General features: G+C 40.4%; 1 protein-coding gene across 1 annotated transcript in view; it reads left to right on the top strand.

Annotated features, from left to right (window-relative positions):
• Positions 1-23,196, top strand: part of focad (focadhesin) — a 351,198-nt gene that overhangs the window by 256,759 nt on the left and 71,243 nt on the right. Inside the window, 2 exon segments of the mRNA XM_051930168.1 lie at positions 1,306-1,453; positions 12,115-12,234. Of these exon segments, the coding sequence (XP_051786128.1) occupies positions 1,306-1,453; positions 12,115-12,234 (268 nt within the window).

Genomic DNA, 23,196 nt, shown 5'->3' with positions numbered 1-23,196 from the left:
AATCTTTTGAGTCCCAATATGCTGAATCTTTTAAATGAGATCAGTGAGACATGTGTTTAATGACTTTCTACCATTATTCAGGATAGGTTTCTCTGTTTGGAATTTCAGCACAGACAAAACGATCTACAGCATCAGCAGTTAATAATTTTTTTGGCAAAGTAACCTGACTTAAACTTCAAAGCCTTACAATATTTACATACTTCTGACATATCACCTGTGTCCATATATTCGATCTCTATTCGCCTTTTAGTTATTTCTCTGAGTAATAATTTCTCTGTTTTTGCGCTAATGCGATGTTTACTTTCTTTTTTTGACACAGTTGTTTTTTTCTGCTTTCATATTCTGTATCTTGCTCTGCATGTGTTTCACGCCTACGATTTTTTTGAGTCTTTGGAATTCCAGTTTTCATTATCTCTAACCTGCTCTGCATGTGTTTGGTCCTTTGGTTTTGTAACCTCTTTATGATGTTTTACTTTGTTTTCTACTTGTGTCTTTTATTTCTGACCTTACTTTGTCCTGCTTTTTTTTCCAATGACACCTGGTCCATGGTGATTATTTTCCCTTTTTCGAGTACTAATTTCCATTTGTTTGCACTACTGTGATCTTTACTTTCTTTTTTTTATACTTTCTAATTTTTCCTACTTTCATATTCTTTAACTTTTTCCACATGTGTATCGCGCATACGTTTGCATGTGTATAGTGCCATCGTTTGTGAATGTCTATGAAGTTCTACTTTGTCTCTTTCTCTGTCTTTTAATTCTGAGCCCGATTGGACATGGCTTTGTTTCAGTTCCACTTGTTACGGGCTGATAATTACTTTTCTTATTTTCTGAATTTGCACCTAGATTATTTTGAGTCTCTTTTCTCCGCGCTGCTTTCTTTTGCTTAGTCGTTGACGTTTCATTTATAACGTATTGTTCTTATACCCTTTATATGCGCTGAGACCCTGGATCTGTGTGTGCTCAGATCCTTCACATGACTGAATGTTTTGCTGCCCCGTTGTCTTATTTGATATTGATCATAAGTAGGGCGTGTCTTGCAAGAATCTCATGTTGTACGTCATCGTGAGACGGTCCTGGGTCAATCTCTTGGCACAATGTCTCATGTTTAAGGTCCTCGCGGTTCTTTTAACTGTCTTCCGTGATCTTAACGTGAAGATCACGTCTCGACACCCTACTGTTTCTCTCCAGGATTTTTTTTTATAATAGAGAGATTACTGTACTTTTGTATTGTTATTTTTTCAAAATAGTATATTTTCTTTTTGTCTGAATGGCATCAGCTGTCTTTTTCTTTCTTCTCTTCTAGTACTGGCTGTATTTTGGGAGTTGGTCTTGTACTTTCATTGATGAGCCACAGCAGTCAAACAGATTCTCGGGTGCATGTAGCAGTGACACTCGAAAAACTCATCACCAGTCTTAGAGAAAGTAACAACCAAAGCAGAATGCTTCAAGAGGTCAGTAAAATTTACAATGATTAAAATCAAATTTTAACACCTATTTAGTACAATATGTGTACTATGTAAGGTGGCCTAGTAGCTAATCAAATTACTTAACGTGTCTGTTTTCAAGCTGCAAAAGAAAAAGATGTTAACAGTTGCAACATATCCTGCTTTAGTAACTATAGGGAGAGGAGGCAAAAAATAAATTTTAATAGTATTTGAACTACATAGTCGTCCTGTATGACTATCATACACATAATCACAGTTCTAAGGGTTTAAATTAAATAATAATTCATAAAACACTCATATTTCCTGAATGGCTAATGATGGTCATTTTGTATAAAATGTGCACCAGTTAGATCCTTACATGCACTTTACAGAACTACTACTGTATATTTGCTTTGCTTCAGAAATTACTAAATGCCCTTGGGATAACAAACTTCCTTTTGTGCCATACTTAAATTATTAGGGCCGTAAAACATGCAAGGAGAGCTGAGAAAATATTTTATTATCATTGTTCTCTATTGATAGTATACAAGTCACCATCACTATAAGGATCTGTACACTGGTCTAGACCAAACTACAGCCATGGATTTAAGGCATTCAAGTAAGATAAACTGGTTTGCTTCTAAATTTTCCTTTGAGGAAACAACGTCTATTGTACATAGAGTCTTTGGTGCTCAGTCATAAGACACTGCAATACAAAACCGTTCTGTAACCTGCGTTTATACCCACTGGTGTTTAGAAATGTTCAAATTGATTGGTCTCGTCCGTTGCGGGAGATGGACGTCTGAAGCAGAGCTCTGTTAGCAGCGGTGTTATTTTTTCTATTATTTCTTATTATCCCGGGGTATCCTGTATTTACCCAACCCATGGGTTCTATTATAGTATATGCAAGCATATATAAACATGACCGGTAAGAAAGGGGCTCAGAAAGAAACGGAAAAGAAACCTAAAGCTACATCCAAGCCAAGACAGTAAAGTCCAAGTTCAAGTTCAAGGTAGGCCTTTCAGAGACTGACCTGGAACAGACTGGCGAAAGCCCAGACTTCTGGGGACCACGGTCCGCTGCATAGTCTCCAGTTGAGAGTGAAAATGGGAGCAAAGGTGCAAGTGATGCAGGTCACGATAACTCACTGATTCCAGAAGATCGCTTGAAACTAGAGATGGCCTTGCAGTCCGCGCATTCATCTACTCATCGCGAGCCGGGAGCATCGGCTGTAACAGGGGTTGCCACTTCACGCGTGGAGTACGAAAGTCGAAACGATTTGTCCGAACTGAAGGAAATGATTGCAACAGCCATGAATGAGCTCAAGAAAGACATTCAGAAAAATATGAAGAAAGAAATAAATGGTTTGCTCAAGACAAACGAGAAGCTGCGGCTGGAGCTGCAAGAGATGCGGCAGGAATATAAAGACTTGGAAAAATGTATACATAATTGTTTTGATGCAGCCTTTAAAGGTATGCTGGGAAAAATTAAAGAACACATTCAGGAAAATGCGTCTAAACTGGGAGAACTTGCCGATCAGCTGGAAGACGTTAAGCAGACATTCACGACTCGAATTGAAACAGCGGAACATCTGGCATCTACCGCCAATGGAAACGCAACAGCTGCGAATTCCGAATGCAAAAAACTCGGACACAGACTTGCGGCTCTGGAAGATGGATGCAGAAGGAATAATATTAGAATCGAAGGTCTACCTGAGAATTGTGAAAGTCCAAACCCAGTGAAACTCGTAGCTGAACTATTCTCAAAAATAATTGGAGAGGACTTTAAATCAGACACCGAGATAGCGGCAGTTTATCGCATACGTGGATCAGATATCTCTAAAACTTTGACCCTAATTGTCCGCTTCAAGAGATTTCAGTTTAAGCTTAATGTAATGGCACTTCTCAGACACAAACAAGAGATTATATTTGAAAATAACCACATTCGTATTTTCCCTGATTTCTCACCTTCAACAGCTGCTAAACTTGAAGCTTTTTACAACATTAAACAGCGGTTACGGAAAGCCAATATCAGATACAGCCTTTTGTATCCTGCCAAACTGAAAGTGGATATTCAAGACAAATATCACATCTTCTCCTCCACAGAGGAAGCAGAAAAGGAATTAAGAAAGCTGATCCCGACACCTTTTTTGAAATACGATAGTGAGTCGCATCCTGGTCATGGCATGGCAAAAAGATATTACCTGCTGTCTGATCTGCTTGCAACGATATGGGTACCATAATTATACATCCTTTTCTCTTCTCTTTTTTAAACTGTTTTAAAGGGGACTGTTTAACATCATTCCCTTGGTTTATTGCTATTGTTATTATTGCATTAGGGTTTACTATGCTTATCCGGGGCCACTTTTTAACACCATTCCCTGGGTTTACTGTCTTAATATTTCAAGGCTGTTGAAGATTATATTCAGTGCTTATAGTATTTAGACTTTATCGACAATAGATATCTCTACTTTTTAATCCTCAAACGCCGCTGCTGGGAGGCTTGTTTTATTTTGGACGTGCTCTGTCTCTAGGTATGTCAGAGGACTGGGACTTTGTGAAGTGGGGTCCAGCCTCACGTGGGGAGGCAAAATGGGGGTTGGGGGGATAAGGGGGGTTGAGGAAAGAGAGCAAGCTATATCTAATCTATCCTTTTAATCCTTGTAATTATAACTTCCAACATAACAATAGGCTACATGGCAATAACTCGTGGGAAAATTGGAAATTAAGGTTAAAGCTGGGCGGCACGGTGGCGCAGTGGGTAGCGCTGCTGCCCTCGCAGTTGGGAGACCAGGGGACCTGGGTTCGCTTCCCGGGTCCTCCCTGCTTGGAGTTTGCATGTTCTCCCCGTGTCTGTGTGGGTTTCCTCCCACAGTCCGAAGACATGCAGGTTAGGTGGATTGGCGATTCTAAATTGGCCCTAGTGTGTGCTTGGTGTGTGGGTGTGTTTGTGTGTGTCCTGCAGTGGGTTGGCACCCTGCCTGGGATTGGTTCCTGCCTTGTGCCCTGTGTTGGCTGGGATTGGCTCCAGCAGACCCCCGTGACCCTGTATTCGGATTCAGCGGGGTTGGAAAATGGATGGATGGATGGGTTAAAGCTGCCTCACTTCCAGTTAAGACTACAAAATGATATCAAAAATTCAGAATCAATGTCTCCATGATGGGACAGTTAACTTTGTGAGCTGGAATGTTAAAGGCCTGATTCACGAATTAAAGAGAAAGAAAGTATTCTCTCACCTAAAAGGTCTAAACACTAAAATAGCATTTTTACAGAAGACCCACTTATGAAGCAAGGATCAGTTCCGGCTGCCAAAAGACCGGACTGGCCAAATGTTCCATTCCAGCTTTACAAAGAAAACTAGAGGTGTGGGAATTCTCATACATAGAACAGTCTCATTTGTAGCATCAGATGTAGTATCTGATCCTGAAGGGGAGATATGTGATTGTCATGTGCAACTTATTTAACTGTAAAGTGATTTTGATAAATGTTTATGCACCCAATGTCGATGATAGGAAATTCATGCAAAATGTATTTTCATCTATTCCCAATGTGAATACTCATAAAATTATAATGGCTGGGGACTTTAATTGTGTTTTAAATCCACTCTTAGATAGGTCTCCTGTCATAGGGGGATGACATCTAACACTGCAAAGACAATTACACAGTTTGTAACTGACCACAACTTATCAGACCCCTGGATGTTTCTAAACCCAAACTCAAGAACATATTCCTTCTACTTACCAGTGCATCATTGCTACTCAGGAATTGATTATTTCTTTATAGATAATAATTTCTTGCCTACAATTAAATCTTGCAAGTACGACGCTATTGTTATTTTCCAACTATGCCCCTCTGATCTTGGAGCTAAAATCATTATGCCCCACATATTCATCTCGCAGATGGTCTCTCAACCTACTTCTATTAGCAGACGCGAACTGTACAGAATTTATATCAAAACAAATCAGTTTTGTCCTAGAGACAAATATATCCTCAGAGGTCTCTGCAGGAATACTCTGGGAAACTCTAAAAGCCTTCTTAATAGGACAGATTATTTCATATTTTTCCCACAGAAATAAATTAGAAACCAAGAAGGTATCCGAGCTAACCAGCGAAATTACTAGAATAGATCAAGAACATGTCAGGTGTCTAAGTGAGGCTCTTCATAAGAAAAGACAGGCTCTGCATTCAGAGCTCAACCTCTTAACAACCAAGGAAACTGAACAACTTATTTTTTAAATCAAGACATCATTACTATTAGCTCAACAAATCCACAAGCAAGAAGTTCACAATGCAATCCCAGCAATCACCAACTCGAACGGAGATAAAATCATTGACCATAAAAATATAATGCACACATTTAGAGACTACTATAAATCCTTATATTCTACTGAATTCAAAGAAGACAACACACAATCTAATGCATTTCTGGATACATTACAGATACCACAAATAGATAATTTTATTGCAGAGGAATTGGATAAACCTCTGGCACTATCAGAATTACTAGATGCTGTAAAGTCACTTGAGAGCGGGAAAGCAGCAGGCCCTGATGGCTACCCTGTCGAATTTTATAAGAAATTCTACTCTCAGCTAGCTCCCGTCTTATTAGCAACATTTACAGAAGCTAGAGACAATAATTCTACTTCAAACTTTTCACCAAGCATTAATCACCATCTTTCCTAAATAAAATAAGGACTTATTACAATGTGAATCATACAGACTAATTTCACTTCTGAATAAAGATGTTAAGATACTCTCCAAGGTCCTAGTTAGAAGGATGGAGAACGTGTTGCCTTCGGTAATATCACAAGATCAAACTGGATTTATTAAAGGCTGATACTTAGCTTCCAGTCTCCAACGCCTGTTTAATGTAATATATTCACCTGCAAAGTCAAACACCCCAGAAATATTATTATCGTTGGTTGCAGAAAAAGCATTTGATATGATTGAATGGAACTACCTTTTCACTACCTTAGAGAAATTTCGTTTTGGCCCAAACATTTGTGCATGGATCAAACTACTGTATACCAATCCAGAAGCTTCAGTTTGTATTAACAACATTTGTTCAGACTATTTCTAACTAGAACGTGGTACCAGACAAGGATGCTCCTTGTCACCACTGCTATTTGCATTCGCCATTGAGGCACTGGCAGTTCACTGTCGAAATGCTTATCAGATAAAGTGGATTATAAGAGAAGGACTTTAATAGAAAATTTCTCTATATGCAGATGATATGGTTTTGTATATATCAGACCCACAAAATATTGTGCCTGCAATCTTAACAGCACTTACATAATTTCAAAAGATTTCTGGTCTCAGAATTAATTTGAATAAAAGTATGCTCTTTCCAGTGAATTCTCAAGCATACAATATTAGATTGGACACCTTCCCTTTTATTATTGCAGATCAGTTTAAATACCTAGGGGTAAATATCACAAGTAAACATAAAGCTCTTTATCAACAAAATTTCGCCCTCTGTATGGAAAAAATTAAGCAAGACCTGCATAGATGGTCGATCCTTCATCTCACTCTAGCTAGAAGAATTAACGTTGTTAAGATGAATATCCTTCCCAAGCTTCTCTTTTTATTTCAAAACATTCCAATATACAATAATAAATTATTCTTTAAGCAATTAGGTTCAACCAAAACCTCATTTATTTGGAACTTAAAACATCCACGTATCCAAAGAGTGACTCTACAAAGACCTAAGGCAGAAGGTGGCATGGCTCTTCCTAACTTTCAGTTTTATTACTGAGCAGCAAACATGCAAGCTATAAAAACCTGGACACAAATAGATGAACATACACAGGCTTTGTCCACAACAGAAATAAAATCCTGCAGTACTTCTTTATATTCCCTGCGTTGTGCCCCAATAAATGCAAGTTATCGCCACTATACTAATAACCCAATTGTGCTTCACTCACTCAGAATATGGAACCAATGTAGAAAGCATTTTAAGATGGAGAAGAATCTTTTATCTGTGGCACCTCTGCATGAGAACCACCTTTTTCAACCCTCGCAAACATATGCAGTCTTTAATATCTGGAAAACATTTGGGATTAAATTGCTTAGAGATCTTTATATAGACAACATCTTTGCATCCTATGAACAATTACATTCCAAATTTAATTTTCCAGCAACACATTTCTTTCACTATCTTCAAATTAGAAACTTTGTTAAACAGAACCTGCCCGATTTTCCTCATCTCCCACCTTCCTCTATGCTGGAAAAAATATTGCTCAGTTTCGAGGACTCAGACAGCATTTCTGCAATATATAAAATTATTGTACAGTCCCTCCCTTTCAAAGATCCAAGAGGACAATGGGAAAAGGATCTCTCACTCAACATATCAGAAAAGGAGTGGAAGGTAGCAATGCAGAGAATTCATTCGAGCTCCATATGCGTAAAGCATACAATTATTCAACTCATAATTATATTTCAAGCACATCTGTCTTGCTTAAAATTGTCCAAAATGTTTCCAGGGCAAGATCCAATCTGCGAACTCTGTAATCAAGCTCCAGCCTCACTGGGTCACATGTTTTGGGCCTGCACCAAATTAACATCATTCTGGACAAACATTTTTAAGTGCCTTTCAGACAGCCTTGGTGTCCCAATCCCTCCTAACCCATTAACAGGTGTGTTTGATGTTCTTCCAGATGGGCTTAAAGTGGAGAAGGACAAACAAACTGTGATTGCCTTCACTACACTATTGGCATGCAGACTTATTTTGCTTAACTGGAAGAATCCTAATTCTCTTCTTTTAAATCAGTGGGTAACTGATGTTTTATATTATTTGAAATTGGAAAAAATCAAATGCTCAGTTAGAGGATCTGTGCAGAACTTTTTCAAAACCTGGCAGGGTCTAATCAGTAATATTTTAGAATAAGCTCTTAAAGCAGTGAGGAAGTAGATTCTCTTCCTTTATCTGCCTATTAAACTCATCAGTTTATTTATTTTTACTAGCTTTAAGTTTTATTCCGTTGGCCATGCTCTCTTTCTCAGGGGTGGCGGTTGATTTGTTTTCAATCCTATTTTTTTGTAAAAAATTATCTATTTGGATGGAATGATTACAATAAAATCAACAAAATTAAAAAAAAGAAAGAAATGTTCAAATCAATGTCAGCAGCATATTATGAGAATTTAAATTCCCAGTGCAGCTCTAGGGGCAATGTTCATTGTGAAGCAGCCTAGTATAAAGCCAGACTGGTTGGGGTTTCTATTTGAAATCAGTAGAGGCTGGCTCTGAATGAGCAGAACCAAAGAGTGCAACAATTACAGGGTAACTGCTACTTCTTTATACTTCCTGTCTTTTCCTTGCATTGAGGATCAGAGTAGCCTATTTTCTTAATTCAGCCAACTACTTTAACGCATCCTGAGAAATAGCTAGTGTAGCATTGTTTTGCTTGGCCATTTAATTGTACATCACTCTTTATCCATAGACAGTGCAGTAGTAGCAAGGAAGGAGTTATCACTTGAAACTGATGTTTCTGGCATTGTGTAGCTTTAGGAAAGTTCAGAATAGAGCTGCACAATTACTTATATATTAATTACAATTACAGCTGCTGTGATATGTTAATCACAAAAAGTGGCAATTACTAAATTATATTTAGTATTCCCTGTCTGTCAGAGATTGTGCTTTCCCAGTTGCAGACTACTCTAACAGCAAATAAGTGTTACAACAATACTGTAGATGCATTCATTAAGTGCAAGTGTATTGTTAAAACAGAGTTACTTGCCTACAGGCGACTGTGCTGAACGCAATTTTAGGAGTTTAATCCCTAACGACATATTTTAAATAAAACGTAGAAGTATAAGTAACTGAAGCCTAAATAACTTGATGTTTTAGTACCAAACTGAAGACAATCGCCCATAATTTGGAAGTATTTTGTTTTCAGTAATGTTGATATTAATCAAAAAGCATAACACACAACCTGTTGGAGCACTGCACTCAAACATTTATACAGTTATATAAAATTCAACCACATAGTCTGCTGTTTGAATGAAGGCTAAGCAAGCAGCATTATGTCCCAGTAAAATTAGTTTAGTGATACAGATAACCATTTTATGCTATAAATCAGGTCCATATCCAGCAGACAATCAAAAGCAAAATCAGGAAGTGTTAAGTCATTGTGTTTTATTTACCAAAACATAAAGCTTTGATAAATTCTCTGTGCTCAATTCAGTCGTTAAGAAAGTCGTTCAATATCCAGGGCAATAGAAACATCATCCCCTCGTGCAATTGTTTTTACAAAGTTGTGCTGCCATTACTTTATGCCGAATGAGGAGAAATTAAAGTATATCTGAAAACAGGGATGCCTTGCGTGACCATATTTGACATGGGTGGTTGAGTAGAACTATGGAAACATGACTGACCAGTACAGTTTGTTACATTGATGAGGAACTTATGCTGCAAAGCAGATGCTTTCAAGCAGCAGACTTGAAAAGCAATTAGTCAAGAATCAAGAGACACACTGGCTAGATGGAGTTTGCAGAAGAATCAGCATAATTGCAGATAATGAAGCAAACATCACGTATGCCATTACTATCAATGACTGAACCAGACTGCAATGCTTTAACCTTTGGGTACACTTATCAATTAAGTGAGTGTTTTATGGTATTTATGCTAAAAATAAAAACTGTGCTTTATCATGGTGGTCATTCTGTTGCAATATTGCTATACTGCTATCGTGGGCTGCATCAGGAGTGGGCAGGAGGAGGAGTACAGGAACCTAATCAAGGACTTTGTTAAATGGTGCGACTCAAACCACCTACAACTGCACACCAGCAAAACCATAGAGCACGGACCCCGTGATTATCAGAGGTGACTGTGTGCAGATGGTACAGACCTATAAATACCTGGGAGTGCAGCTGGATGATAAACTGGACTGGATTGCCAATACTGATGCTCTGTGCAAGAGAGGACAGAGCCGAGTTTATTTCCTTAGAAGGCTGGCGTCCTTCAACATCTGCAATAAGATGCTGCAGATATTATATCAAACGGTTGTGGCAAGCGCCCTCTTCTACGCGGTTGTGTGCTGGCAGCATAAAGAAGAGGGACGCCTCACACCTGGACAAACTGGTGAGGAAGGCAGGCTGTATTGTAGGCACAGAGCTGGACAGTTTGACATCTGTGGCGGAGCGACGGGTGCTGAACAGGCTCCTGTCAATCATGGAGAATCCACTGCATCCACTGAACAGTATCATCTCCAGACAGAGGAGCAGCTTCAGCGACAGACTGCTGTCACTGTCCTGCTCCACTGACAGACTGAGTTTCATCATTTCTCCCCCACACTATGTGACTCTTCAGTTCCACCCAGGAGGGTAAACCTTAACATTATACAATGTTATTGACTGTTATACCTGCCTCGCACTCTCCACCTTGCATTTTTTAACTTGCACTGCATTTTTATCACTCTTTAATTAATATTGTTTTTATCAGAATGCTGCTGCTGGAGTATGTGAATTTCCCCTTGGGGATTAATAAAGTATCTATCTTTCTATCTATCTACTGCCATGTGTTATATCTAAGGGCCAAATCACACTTTAGAGTTGAAAATTTCCAGTATTTGTTTAGCATTTTTTAAGCTTTTTATAAGCTTTTTGCAAGCAAAGACGTTTTCTTACTTTTTCGGCCATTTTTCAGGTGCCTTTCAAATGTTTTTGAGCATTTTCCAAAGTTTTGCAAGGACATGTTTTGCAGGGAAAATATGATTGACATCATTTCCCTTTTATAGGCTGTCTTGATTTGGTATGTGCAGCAGTGTCTCATCAATGTCTGCGAAGGTCGCAGGTGTAGGTCCTCTTGAAGTTGAGGAGCATCACCATGCATTTCCTGAAGTTATTTTAATGGACATTGAAGTTTGCTTATTAAGTAGAGGACTAATGCTACACTTTAGACTGAGCAAGTCTCATTATTGTCAGAATACTGTATGTCTCTGTAGAGTAAAGTGAATATGTACATGTCAACATCACTTACATGCTGTTTAATTTGCCAAATCCCATACAAATAAAGTCTCAGTGCCCTGTAATGACAACAGTAGTAATCATTCCACAACAGCTTGCAAACGCCAATTTGAACACTTATCATCAGATTAGTGTTTAACGTCAGTAATTTTACATGCATTTCATAGCTATCATAACTAGCTAGCAGATAATTTTTAAGCTTTTTTTTTAACCCTGCCCATCAAGTAATCAAACACATAGAATTACAATATATTAATGCCCCGCTGTTTTTTTGTATTGTAAAAATTTGTTTTTTTTGTCAGTCTTGTCACTCATTATTATTAAAAAAAAAAAACACTTAATTGTGTACAGTACAGTGATCAAAAAAACAAACAAATGATAAGTATGCACCAGTAGTGCTGTATAAAATACTGTATATCAATTTAATTAGTACTGTATTTCTTTTTGTTGTCCTGCTACACACTTCATTGTGGCACATACATACTCTCTAAAGTTAACATAAGCCTTTTATCGACTGTGTAATAGTTGGATTTTTTTTTAGATTTGTAAGCTTTAGTTTAAACATATTCTCTTTATAGAATGTATACAAAAAGAAAACAAACTTTTTAAATAAAAGATGTTATTTGACCTATGTCCATTTTCTTTTATTGTTTTTATTGTATATTAACCATATTACTGTAAGTTGCTATGGAAATGTTTTTTTTCTTCTTTTGTATTTATTTTAGGTTTTAGCCTATTCAGTTGCATGTGTCACTGTGTCTGCATTTAATGCCAGCATCCTTGACGGTGAAAAAGCAGAAGAAGTAATGAATCAATTGAGAGCCATGACAGAACAAAATCAGCAGGTGAGTGTTTGAAAAACAAAAAACAGAATGTGCATTGCCTGTCTTACTTAACATAAAAGTGGAAAAGCAGGCATTGTAAATCTAATAAGTAGAACTAGTACATTACAGAATAATAATTCATACTTCATGGCTGCCTAAAACCAGTTCTGCCAGTTGCTTATACTATATGTGTTTCTTTCTTTAACCACCTCTTTTCAGCAGGGGGCACTAGCTCCCTGGTTGGAATAAGTTCTTTTTAATTGCGGCATTTTAAGTAATCTGAACCTGAATGGATATATTATAACAAGGTGATATCCCTCCCATAGTGATACAGCGGTAAGAAATCACATACGAGAAAATAACTTAGCTTTCTTTAATGACGATTTACACGGCATAACAGACGAGGAAGCCATAGCAAGACTATTATCGAAGTGGGATCTCGATGTATATACAGTATGCCATTTTCGTCGCTGCTCTAGAAGGATTTTCAGGATCGGATGACGTTATCTTCCATCTGTCCAGCGGCTTCAAAGGTGTGCCGGGCAATGTTCCAAGGCTTTATACTCTTTTACCATGTGCAGGCCCTTACTTAGGTAAATCATGCCATTGCAAACAAGGTAAAGACAGGATTCAATTTCATGCTGACTTTAACACACAGAAATACTGCACTTTGCCCATTTGTCTTTGTCTATCTTGTCCTATGCTTGGCCTAGCAGTTCTAAATGCTGAGCCCCTGTGTGCTAAATCTGGTCTGTAAATGTGAGTGGATTTATAAAATATTTTTTGTACAGAGCACAGTGACATTAAACTTATATTCTGATTACACAGCCTTAATAAAACACTAGGTTGAATAGATGCTAAAAACAATTGCCTAAATAAAACTCTCCACATACTTGTACATCTGTTACTAGGTAACTTAGTGACTTGTGGTAAATGTTTTGATTTTCTGAACAAATGTATTGCTTATTTACCTAGGATTGCCCAGGGTTGACTTGGATAGGTAGTTTCAAATTGCTGTTGATATGTTTCATTAGACAATCATTTGTCAGACAGTGGCATTTGAGGTACTTAACAGGGACCCTGCCCTATAGATTAAAATTCCAACTTTCTTTAGATAGAACAAGTTGTAAACTTTTTACCATTGGTCTAGTAAGATCTTAAACAAACCAGGGCTTGGACTAGCACAATTACCATCAGTGTGATCCCTCTGTAGTTGGAACACACCCTCCGGTCCCCCTTCTTAAAGATGGGGACCACCACCCCGGTCTGCCAATCCAGAGGCACTGTCCCTGATGTCCATGCGATGTTGCAGAGATGTGTCAATCAAGACAGCCCTACAACATCCAGAACCTTGAGGAACTGCGGGCGTATCTCATCCACCCCCGGGGCCCTGCCACCAAGGAGTTTTTTGAACACCTCGGTGACCTCAGTCCCAGAGATGGGGGAGCCCACCTCAGAGTCCCCAGGCTCTGCTTCCTCATTGGAAGGCATGTTAGTGAGATTGAGGAGGTCTTCGAAGTACTCCCCCCCACCGACCCACAATGTCCCGAGTCGAGGTCAGCAGCGCACCATCCCCACCATATACAGTGTTGACACTGCACTGCTTCCCCCTCCTGAGACGCCGGACGGTGGACCAGAATCTCCTCGAAGCCATCCGAAAGTTGTTCTCTATGGCCTCCCCAAACTCCTCCCATGCCCGAGTTTTTGCCTCAGCAACCACCGAAGCTGCATTCCGCTTGGCCTGCCGGTACCTATTAGTTGCTTCTAGAGTCCCACAGGACAAAAGGGACCGGTAGGACTCCTTCTTCAGCTTGACAGCATCCCTCACCGCCAGTGTCCACCAACGGGTTCAGGGATTGCCGCCACAACAGGCACTGACCACCTTACGGCCACAGCTCCGGTCGGCCGCCTCAACAATAGAGGCACGGAACATGGCCCATTCGGACTCAATGTCCCCCACCTCCCTCGGGACGTGGTCGAAGTTCTGCCGGAGGTGGGAGTTGAAGCTACTTCTGACAGGGGGCTCTGCCAGACGTTCCCAGCAGACCCTCACAACACGTTTAGGCCTACCAAGCCTGACCAGCATCCTCCCCCACCATCGAAGCCAACTCACTACCAGGGGCCTCATGTATAACGCCGTGCGTAGAACTCACACTATAACATGGCGTAAGCACAAAAGCGGGATTGTGCGTACGCACAGAAAAATCCAGATGCAGGAATCTGTGCGCACGCATACTTTCACGTTCTTCCACTACATAAATCCCGATCAGCTTGAAAAGTAACGCACGTGCACGCGCCTTCTGTCCCGCCCCAACTCCTCCCAGAATTACGCCTCTTTGAATACGCAAATCAATATAAATAGCCTTCTGTGAAAAGACAATGGGAAAAGCACAGGGCAAAATATAAGAATTTCAGCGAATACCAAGTGGAGGCAAAGGAAAAACGTACTATTTGTTGGTTTAAACAGTGGTATAATCAACAAAAGAAAGTTGATCGAGTGATAGAGTGTCGGAAAAACTCGAAAGATCAAATTCACAAAGTCGCACAGTGCCCGAAATAAAAAAGAAATCACATATCAAAGTCGCTGTGAAAAGGCGAGTCGTAGCCCACCGTCTGAGTGTCATATGAAAGCGTATTAGGGTACAAACAAAAAACATAGGCACACAGTGGGAAAAAAGCACGAAATGTCAACTTTAATCTCGAAATTTCCACTTTAATCACGTAGTTTATTTTGCCATTAAAGTAGAACATCATAAACTTCATCTTAAAATCGTTTATTTTAATAGTTTCTCAAGTAGCATGTTAAATGCTTTTTTCTGTGTTTGATCTTCTATGTGCTCTATGTGTGTGAATCACTACGTGCTTCCGTTCTTTCTCTTTCTCTGACAGGACACAGAATGCATTACATTCGAGATATTACAGCTCTCTGAATAATTAAAATACTGAGATGTATACGTGATATCATTTTCATGATGATAGGAATGAAAGCATGTTATTAAACATGGGAACACGATGGTGCAGTGATTGTTCATATCTCACGCAAGAGGCTTGCTGCACCATGTGCGACCTTCGATGAAATAATTTATTACAGAAGTACTGTCTCTTTCAAACATACCAACCTCCAATTCCTGTCCATACTTTTCTTTCTCCAATCGCCACACAATCAGCTCTGTAATAGACGTTAAGCCATTTGTAAGCTTAGAACGCTAATTCTTCAAAACTTTTAAGGAACATTGAAATAACTTTGTAGTACATGTTTAATTATTCTACTGTATTCGTCTATCCTTCCAGTGTCGCGTCAGCACCAGCAAGAATACAGCGCAAGGCAGGAGCTATCCTTGAACTAGCTATACGCTGCGGCACCATGTCCTCACATGTTTAATTATTAACAATACAGATTATTTAAATGAAGTTAAAGTTTTATCTGTATACTATAAGCAACATATTTTGCTGCATTTCATCTTAAAAATGATATTGTCATCATACGCGCTTTATAAAGTAGCGCAGGTTGTGCAATATTATAACTGTAGTGCAAGTTTACAGTGAGGTGATTGTACTTATAAGTACAAACAGTTCTACAAGGAGCACTTGATGGACTGATTGAGTGCGTTTATAGTTCTTGGGATGAAACTGTTTCTGAAACGCGAGGTCCGTACAGGAAAGGCTTTGACGCTTTTTGCCGTGGTTGAGGTAGTGTGTACTTGAAACTGTACCGATAATTATCTTTCCGATCATCTGCTGCTGTGATTCACACTCAGATACAGTGATATAAATACTCCGAGTGGTGCAGTGAGTGTAATATGGAAAAAGATGATCTGCAGTGGCAACCCTTAACGGGAACAGCAAAAAGAAGAACAAGATGCAGTGAGCGTAACAACGCTAAAGCAGTTATGGTATTTGGAATACTATGGCTATTCCCTGGCCCATTATATTGCAGCAGGTTAATTACAATCAGATGCATTACACTAATAAACAATATGCAGTTAATTTCAGTGTATTTATAAAGCTGCGTCAGAAATGTGGAGCTAAGAAAGAAAGGATGAGCACACAGGAACAGTAGTTTGACCATTCTGTTGACCATTATATTGTTACAGGTTAATTACAATCAGATGCATTAAATTTATGAATGATATGTGGTTAATTTCAGTGTATTTGATAAAGCCGCCGCCGTGGATGTGGATCTAAGAAAGAGTAACCACACAGGAACAGTAGCAGTGCTTTGACGCTGGGTGCCGCCAGTCTGCAAAACTGAGCGGAGAAATTGTGTACGCCAAGGTATGAGTTACCGTGGAAATGTGCGTGGCTTTACGTCAAGTTTAGGTTTTATACATCATGATTTGAGCGTGGAAAGGTTCGTACGCAACATTTCTGTGCGTACGCACCGTTTATACATGAGGCCCCAGGTGGTGATCAGTTGATAGCTCCGCCCCTCTCTTCACCCGAGTGTCCAAGACATGTGGCCGCAAGTCCGACGACACGACTACAAAGTCGATCATCGAACTGAGGCCTAGGGTGTCCTGGTGCCAAGTGCACATATGAACACCCCTATGCTTGAACATGGTGTTTGTTGTGGACAATCCGTGACGATCACAGAAGTCCAATAACAAAACACCACTCGGGTTCAGATCGGGGGGGCCATTCCTCCCAATCACGCCCTTCCACGTCTCACTGTCATTGCCCACGTGAGCATTGAAGTCTCCCAGCAGTACGAGGGAGTCCCCAGAAGGTATGCCCTCTAGCACCCCCTCCAGGGACTCCAAAAAGGGTGGGTACTCCGAACTGCTGTTCGGTGCATACGCACAAACAACAGTTAGGACCCGTCCCCCCACCCGAAAGCAGAGGGAGGCTACCCTCTCGTCTACCAGGGTAAACCTCAATGTACAGGCTCCAAGTCGGGGGGCAATAAGTATGCCCACACCCGCTCGGCGCCTCTTACCGGGGGCAACTCCAGAGTGGTACAGAGTCCAGCCCCTCTCAAGGAGATTGGTTCCAGAGTCCAAGCTGTGCGTCGAGGTGAGCCCGACTATATCTAGCCGGAACCTCTCAACCTCGCGCACAAGCTCAGGCTCCTTCCCCTTCAGAGAGGTGACATTCCACGTCCCAAGAGCCAGCTTCAGTAGCCGAGGATCGGACCGCCAAATTCCCTGCCTTCGGCCATCACCCAACTCACACTGCACCTGACCTCCTTGGCCCCTCCCATAGGTGGTGAGCCCATTGGGAAGGGGGACCCACGTTGCATCTTCAGGCTGTTCCCGGCCGAGCCCCATGGGTACAAGCCCGGCCACCAGGCGCTCGCCTTCGAGCCCCACCTCCAGGCCTTGCTCCAGAGGGGGTCCCCGGTGACCGGCGTCCGGTCGAGGGAAAATGCTGTCCAAATTTTTTATTCGTCATAGGAGGTTATGTTGAAACGCACTTTGTCTCATCCCTCACCTAGGACCAGTTTGCCTTATCTCTTGTGCATAGTAAGTACAATTACATTCCTATTTGCCCGCAAGATTGAAGTGGAACCAAATTAATGGCAGTACTCTGTTTAGTCTTGTTCGTCCTCCAAATTTATTATTACTTTTAAATCACAGGGCTGGCACAATTACAGGGCTTGGGGATCATCAGGCAGTTGGGAATCAAACTCCCATTGGATTACTTTCCTCGCCTGCCAACCTGGACACCCCCATCTTTATCAAAAGATATTTTCTTTGTGGGGCGTAACTGAGTGGTCCCTTTTCTCAAGAGCCCATAATCACATGAAATGCATGTATTCCAAATAACAATATACTGTATTTTTCACCATATACAACTCCAGATCTCACACGCAGATAAGGAGCCTTGGATTGAGCTGGGAGAACTTTTTGCCTGCAAGCTCAGCTCCGTCAAGGCGGGAGATGGGACAACAGGCTGCTTGCTGCTTGTGCTGATCAACGCATTTACAAAACAAAAGACGCTGATGATAGAAGTGCGAAGGGACTTAAGGTGGGCCGGGATTACGAGTTTTTTCGTTGACTTCATGAATTCTAGTGATAAGTACAGAAGTGTACAGCGTTGAATCCAGAACAGAACTGAGTAAAAGCAGGATGTGGTCTGGCTTTTGTTTCTGGTTGGCAGAAGTGACATCACCAGGGCCGGATCCAGGCAGAATTTTCCGTGTTTGGTCTGTAAAGATATCAGAAAAAGTTTTAGCGCACACCACAACACCCTGGCCTGGCGTGGAATTACCTTTTATTGGTCCTTTTAGCTGCCTTCCATGTGCATGTGTGTGACAATGTATATTAGTATATGATATTGAAGGGAGGGTGATTCCCTTGAAGCACTGAGTGCCGCTGGTACCGGCCCACTTCTAGCACTGCCCTGAAGAATCAAGCAAGCACCACAATACCACTGCTTTCCTTGTTTGCTGCCTGAATCTCATTGCATAGGTTATGTAAAATATATAGGTTCCGGCTGCCTCACGACCATTGTTAATTTTGACAATACATTTTGATTTAGTTTTAGTCTTAGTCTTATGACTAAATTGCATTTTAGTTTTAGTCACATTATAGTCATATAATTATTGTTAGTTTTAGTCAACAAAAAAAAATGTAATTTTAGTCGAGATAAAGTAAATCAGTTTTAACCGACTAAAAGTATATTAATCAGACAAAATCAGATGGATATCTTGTTTAACATGTGAATATACACAGAATATACCCTACCTCCAGATCCATATTCAGCAATGAGATGTACATATTGTATTAATTGGAAGACACACTTCAAGCACTGAAATCCTAAATATGTCATGCAAGTTGCCACTGAGAAAATATCACATACTTTGGCATGAACACAAATGAGCGGCTTCAGGGGACCCTTTGAAAAGGTAAACCAGCCAAAGATTCAAAAGAATTCCAAGTTGTGTGATCACAGTGATAAATCATTTTAAAGATAGTGGGCTACTTAAACGAGCAATGTAAAGACCAAGAAACCATGGGCACTCTGAGTCTGTAAGCACCACAGCGGCACAGTGCTGAAATGTACCTGTGTATTTTCCATTCATGCTTTGTACATAATGCACTGATCAGTCTGCCTTCCCTTAGCTACAGCTACTACTGCTAAACTACTGCTAAAGAGGAAATTTCTGCAAATGCTTGGAGATAATCAATGATGTGCCTAGCCAGTCTGCAGTGTACGATATTATTGACCAATAGTAGTTATATGCATGCGGCTTCTGTCAAAACGTCAAAAAATGATTGATGTGTTAAGCCCCGCCCCTTTTTAAATGACGTCATGAAGTCCCGCAACCCCACACCCCCTTCCTGTTTTCCCGGCCGGAAGTCTGACCCCTTCCGTGACCCCGCCCATCCTGTTTTTACCCCAGGAAACGGCCAAGATCCGTTTGGCGGATGTGTGTCCCTTCCTTGAACCCTCCCATCCTGTTTTTACCCCAGGAAACAGTCAAGATTTATTTGATGAATGGGTATCCCTTCCTGGAACCTCCCATCCTGTTTTTACCCCAGGAAACGGCCAAGATCCGTTTGGCGGCTGGGTGTCCCTTCCTTGAACCCTCCCATCCTGTTTTTACCCCAGGAAACTGTCAAGAGCAGACTTGATGGATGGGTGCCCCCTCCTTGAACCCACCCCCACCTCTTCCTCAACATGTAGGGGCAAGTCTCTAGCAGATCCTGCCGTCCACACCTCTTGGTGGTCGCAGGTCTTCTGACTCAGCTTCCAGCCCACCGGCAGTCCCTGATCGCATTTCCTGAGGAGAGACCGCCCACACACACATACACACCGGATGGCGACCCCAGGCATTCTGACTCTAGCCCCTGGCCAGTCCTTGAGCTCTTCTCCCAAGGTGAGCCAACCACACACGTTTCAGCCTATCCAATCTGCCTTATAGCCATTCCTGCCTCAATTGCTTTGGGTAAGAAACCTCTATCTATTATTTAAAATATCTATCTAACCTTTTATCTAAGTCAAAATTATTTCTTCAGCTCACAGACAGGCTCTACGCTCTACTTCACACCGGGTGCACACAGAAATACATGCTGTCCGGCTCTCTGTCTCGGAGCATGCAGCCTCTGGTTGTAGTTTTGAAACACAGAGCCTCTCGGAGCAGACATCCTCCTGCGCGTGCCCGGAGCAAACAGTCTGTATGAGCGCGCGACTTGATCCAGCCACAGGAAACTGACAGACCCCACGCTGCGTGCCACAGGCGCTGCGTTCTCCGTGCAAGCGTATCAGGAGCTAAACCCCCACAAGATGAAAAAAAAGTTTTTTTTAATGATAACTAGATCGATATAAGATCTGTAAAATAATAGGCAACAGGATCCTTTTAAAGAACGTTTGAGACGTATAAAAATCAAGCCCTGCCAAGTGAAAGTGTCTTAAGCACCTCAGCAAGGCCTTTGGAATCGATTCACCGCTCACAAGTTCCTGTTGGATAGCCTGAGCTTTACATGTCCAAAATAAGCCTGATCAGCCCTGTAGTGTATAGGCTTATATAACGTACTATAACCATTCTTATTTTTCAGGGGCTTATAACTGCGGTGAAATGGAAGGCTATTACCAAGCGTGAACAGAATTTCTAAAACTTTGTATTATACAAAGCACCCTGAGTATCAAAGTGTTCATAGCCTGATGATGAAAATGCTGTTTTAAGTTAAAACCTGAACAAGATAACTGTTTTCTATTCAACATATAAAACGTTTAGTAAATAAAGAGAGACTAAATACAATTTATAACAAAAATGGACACACGCAGGAGGATTTCTGCTCCGAGAGGCTCTGTGTTTCAAAACTACAACCAGACTGCATGCTCTGAGACCGAGAGCCGGACAGCATGTATTTCTGTGTGCACCCGGTGTGAAGTAAAGGCTTTTCAGCGTAGAGACTGAAGGGACACACATCCGCCAAACGGATCTTGGCCGTTTCCTGGGGTAAAAACAGGATGGGCGGGGTCACGGAAGGGGTCAGACTTCCGGCCGGGAAAACAGGAAGGGGATGGGACTTAATGATGTCATTCCAAAAGGGCAGGGCTTAACTCGTCAATCATTTTTTGACATTTTGACAGAAGCCGCATGCATATAACTACTACCAATGACTCAGCCTTAATTGTATATAGTGTGCTCTATATTTAAATAGTTTTTTTAAATTTATAACCTTGACGTTATTCGTGATATCCTACTTAAAAGAAAATATTATCTTATATTCTAGTTACGAGAAATTTTAAATCTTTGTATATTTAATATACTGTGTATCAAGGTTATTATAGTTAACGAAAACTAAAAGCAAAACTGAAACTATTATTAAAAAAACATTTTCGTAAACTGAAATAAAATAATTAACAAAACTGAAATGAAAAACGAAAACGAAACGAAACTATTAAAGTAGCTGGAAAGACTAACTGAAATAAAATAATAATTTAATAAAATATTTTTAGTTTTCGTTTTTGAATGAATATTCTTGCCGTTAGTCTTTAACCCTTGTAAGTTTTAACTCTAAAACAGAAAGTCATCCACCACGAGCCGCCCGCACATTTTCATCCAGTGAATGGCAGCTGGTGACGGAGGGCGACTGTTCACACAGCATTTGCGGTGACAGAGCAAGCTGAGTGCAGGTGCGTCAAGAAATAAGTGCGTGGGAAATAGAAAGCAATTTGCGTGCCACCTTTCCTTGTGCTTGTCAAGATGTAATTCAAGCGGCTGAAATCAGAATGTGCTGGTCATCAAAACGTTTACCATATGGACAGAAAAATCACGAGTGAGTAACGTTTCAGTTTATTTCTCAGGTGTCTGGTTTTTGTTGACAGCAATTCACCTGCCACTTCGCACAGGAGAAATCGTTTTTACTTTCTCATATACGAAAGTATAGCAATCATGAAAAAATTCGACCTTGATATTTTGATGAATCTTGACGTTATAGACTAACCAGTGTCCAACAATACTGTTTTTTGGAATTGTGTGTGTGTGCACGTGTGTATGCGTGTGTGTGTCTGTTTGTGTGTAAACACGATAACTCAAAAACGCAACTAGATAGATTGATGAAATTCGGCATGTGGTTGTTACACCACAATTATAGATCTGTATTAACTTTTGGGCCAAATCGATCACCCAGAAGTGGTACTTTACCTGAACACATACTCGATTTTTTTTATTTATACAGCTGCAGAGTCCGATTTATTCAACTTTACTTTTATAATAATTGCTCAATATATTATTCATTTGATTTGTTGTTGATGGTTCCTTAATGTTGATAATTTAAAAATATAATCATTGTCTTGCGGTTTACTCCTCAAATATCCATCCCCATATCTGAGTATACAAGAAAGTCGAGGGGAGAGCACTCCTGGTTTTTGAAAATAAAATGGCACTGATCGAGAGACTAGGTCATCATACAAGATCAGCATATTGTTGCTGACCAATCACTTTTGCTTTAAAAACATCGTTTAACAACGAAGCGATACAAACAAAGTTAGAGAGTCTGACAAGTGATGAAAAACTAAACATACTAATGGGTTTTTGTATTTATTCCATATTTATTAATTTATCTTTTTTAGTTCATATTCACAACTCAAAATACCTGATATGAAAGTAATCCATTAGCAGAATTATATTTTAAAATATTTGTCTCCCTTTTTTCAATGTTTTTCTCTCTCTCTCAAAATAGATAGTTGAAATATCATATTCTTTTCATCAGCCTTATCATACATATTGCATACAAGGGATTTTTCCTGCTTTGCATCCAAACCTGCTGTGGTGGGCTCCAGGTTTCCTGTGATCCTACTCTGGATAAACAGGTTTAGATAATGTATATGTTGTTCTTAATCTCAGACACTGTCTCTGTTGTTTTATGCCTATCCGTACTCCTATTACCTGCTCTTGCTCTGCTCATTATGGGTTTACTGTCCTTTATGGTGGTCTATTCATGACTCACTGCCCCTAACCTTGACACTACATGCTTGTTGTACTTTGTTTCCCTCAATACAGCTAGGTGGGGTCTGCATACTCATCCAAGT

This window comes from Erpetoichthys calabaricus, chromosome 7, assembly GCF_900747795.2.
Source record: "Erpetoichthys calabaricus chromosome 7, fErpCal1.3, whole genome shotgun sequence".
NCBI lineage: Eukaryota > Metazoa > Chordata > Cladistia > Polypteriformes > Polypteridae > Erpetoichthys > Erpetoichthys calabaricus.
The sequence above is the reverse complement of the archived record's forward strand: the minus strand, read 5'-3'. Positions and strand labels throughout refer to the sequence as shown.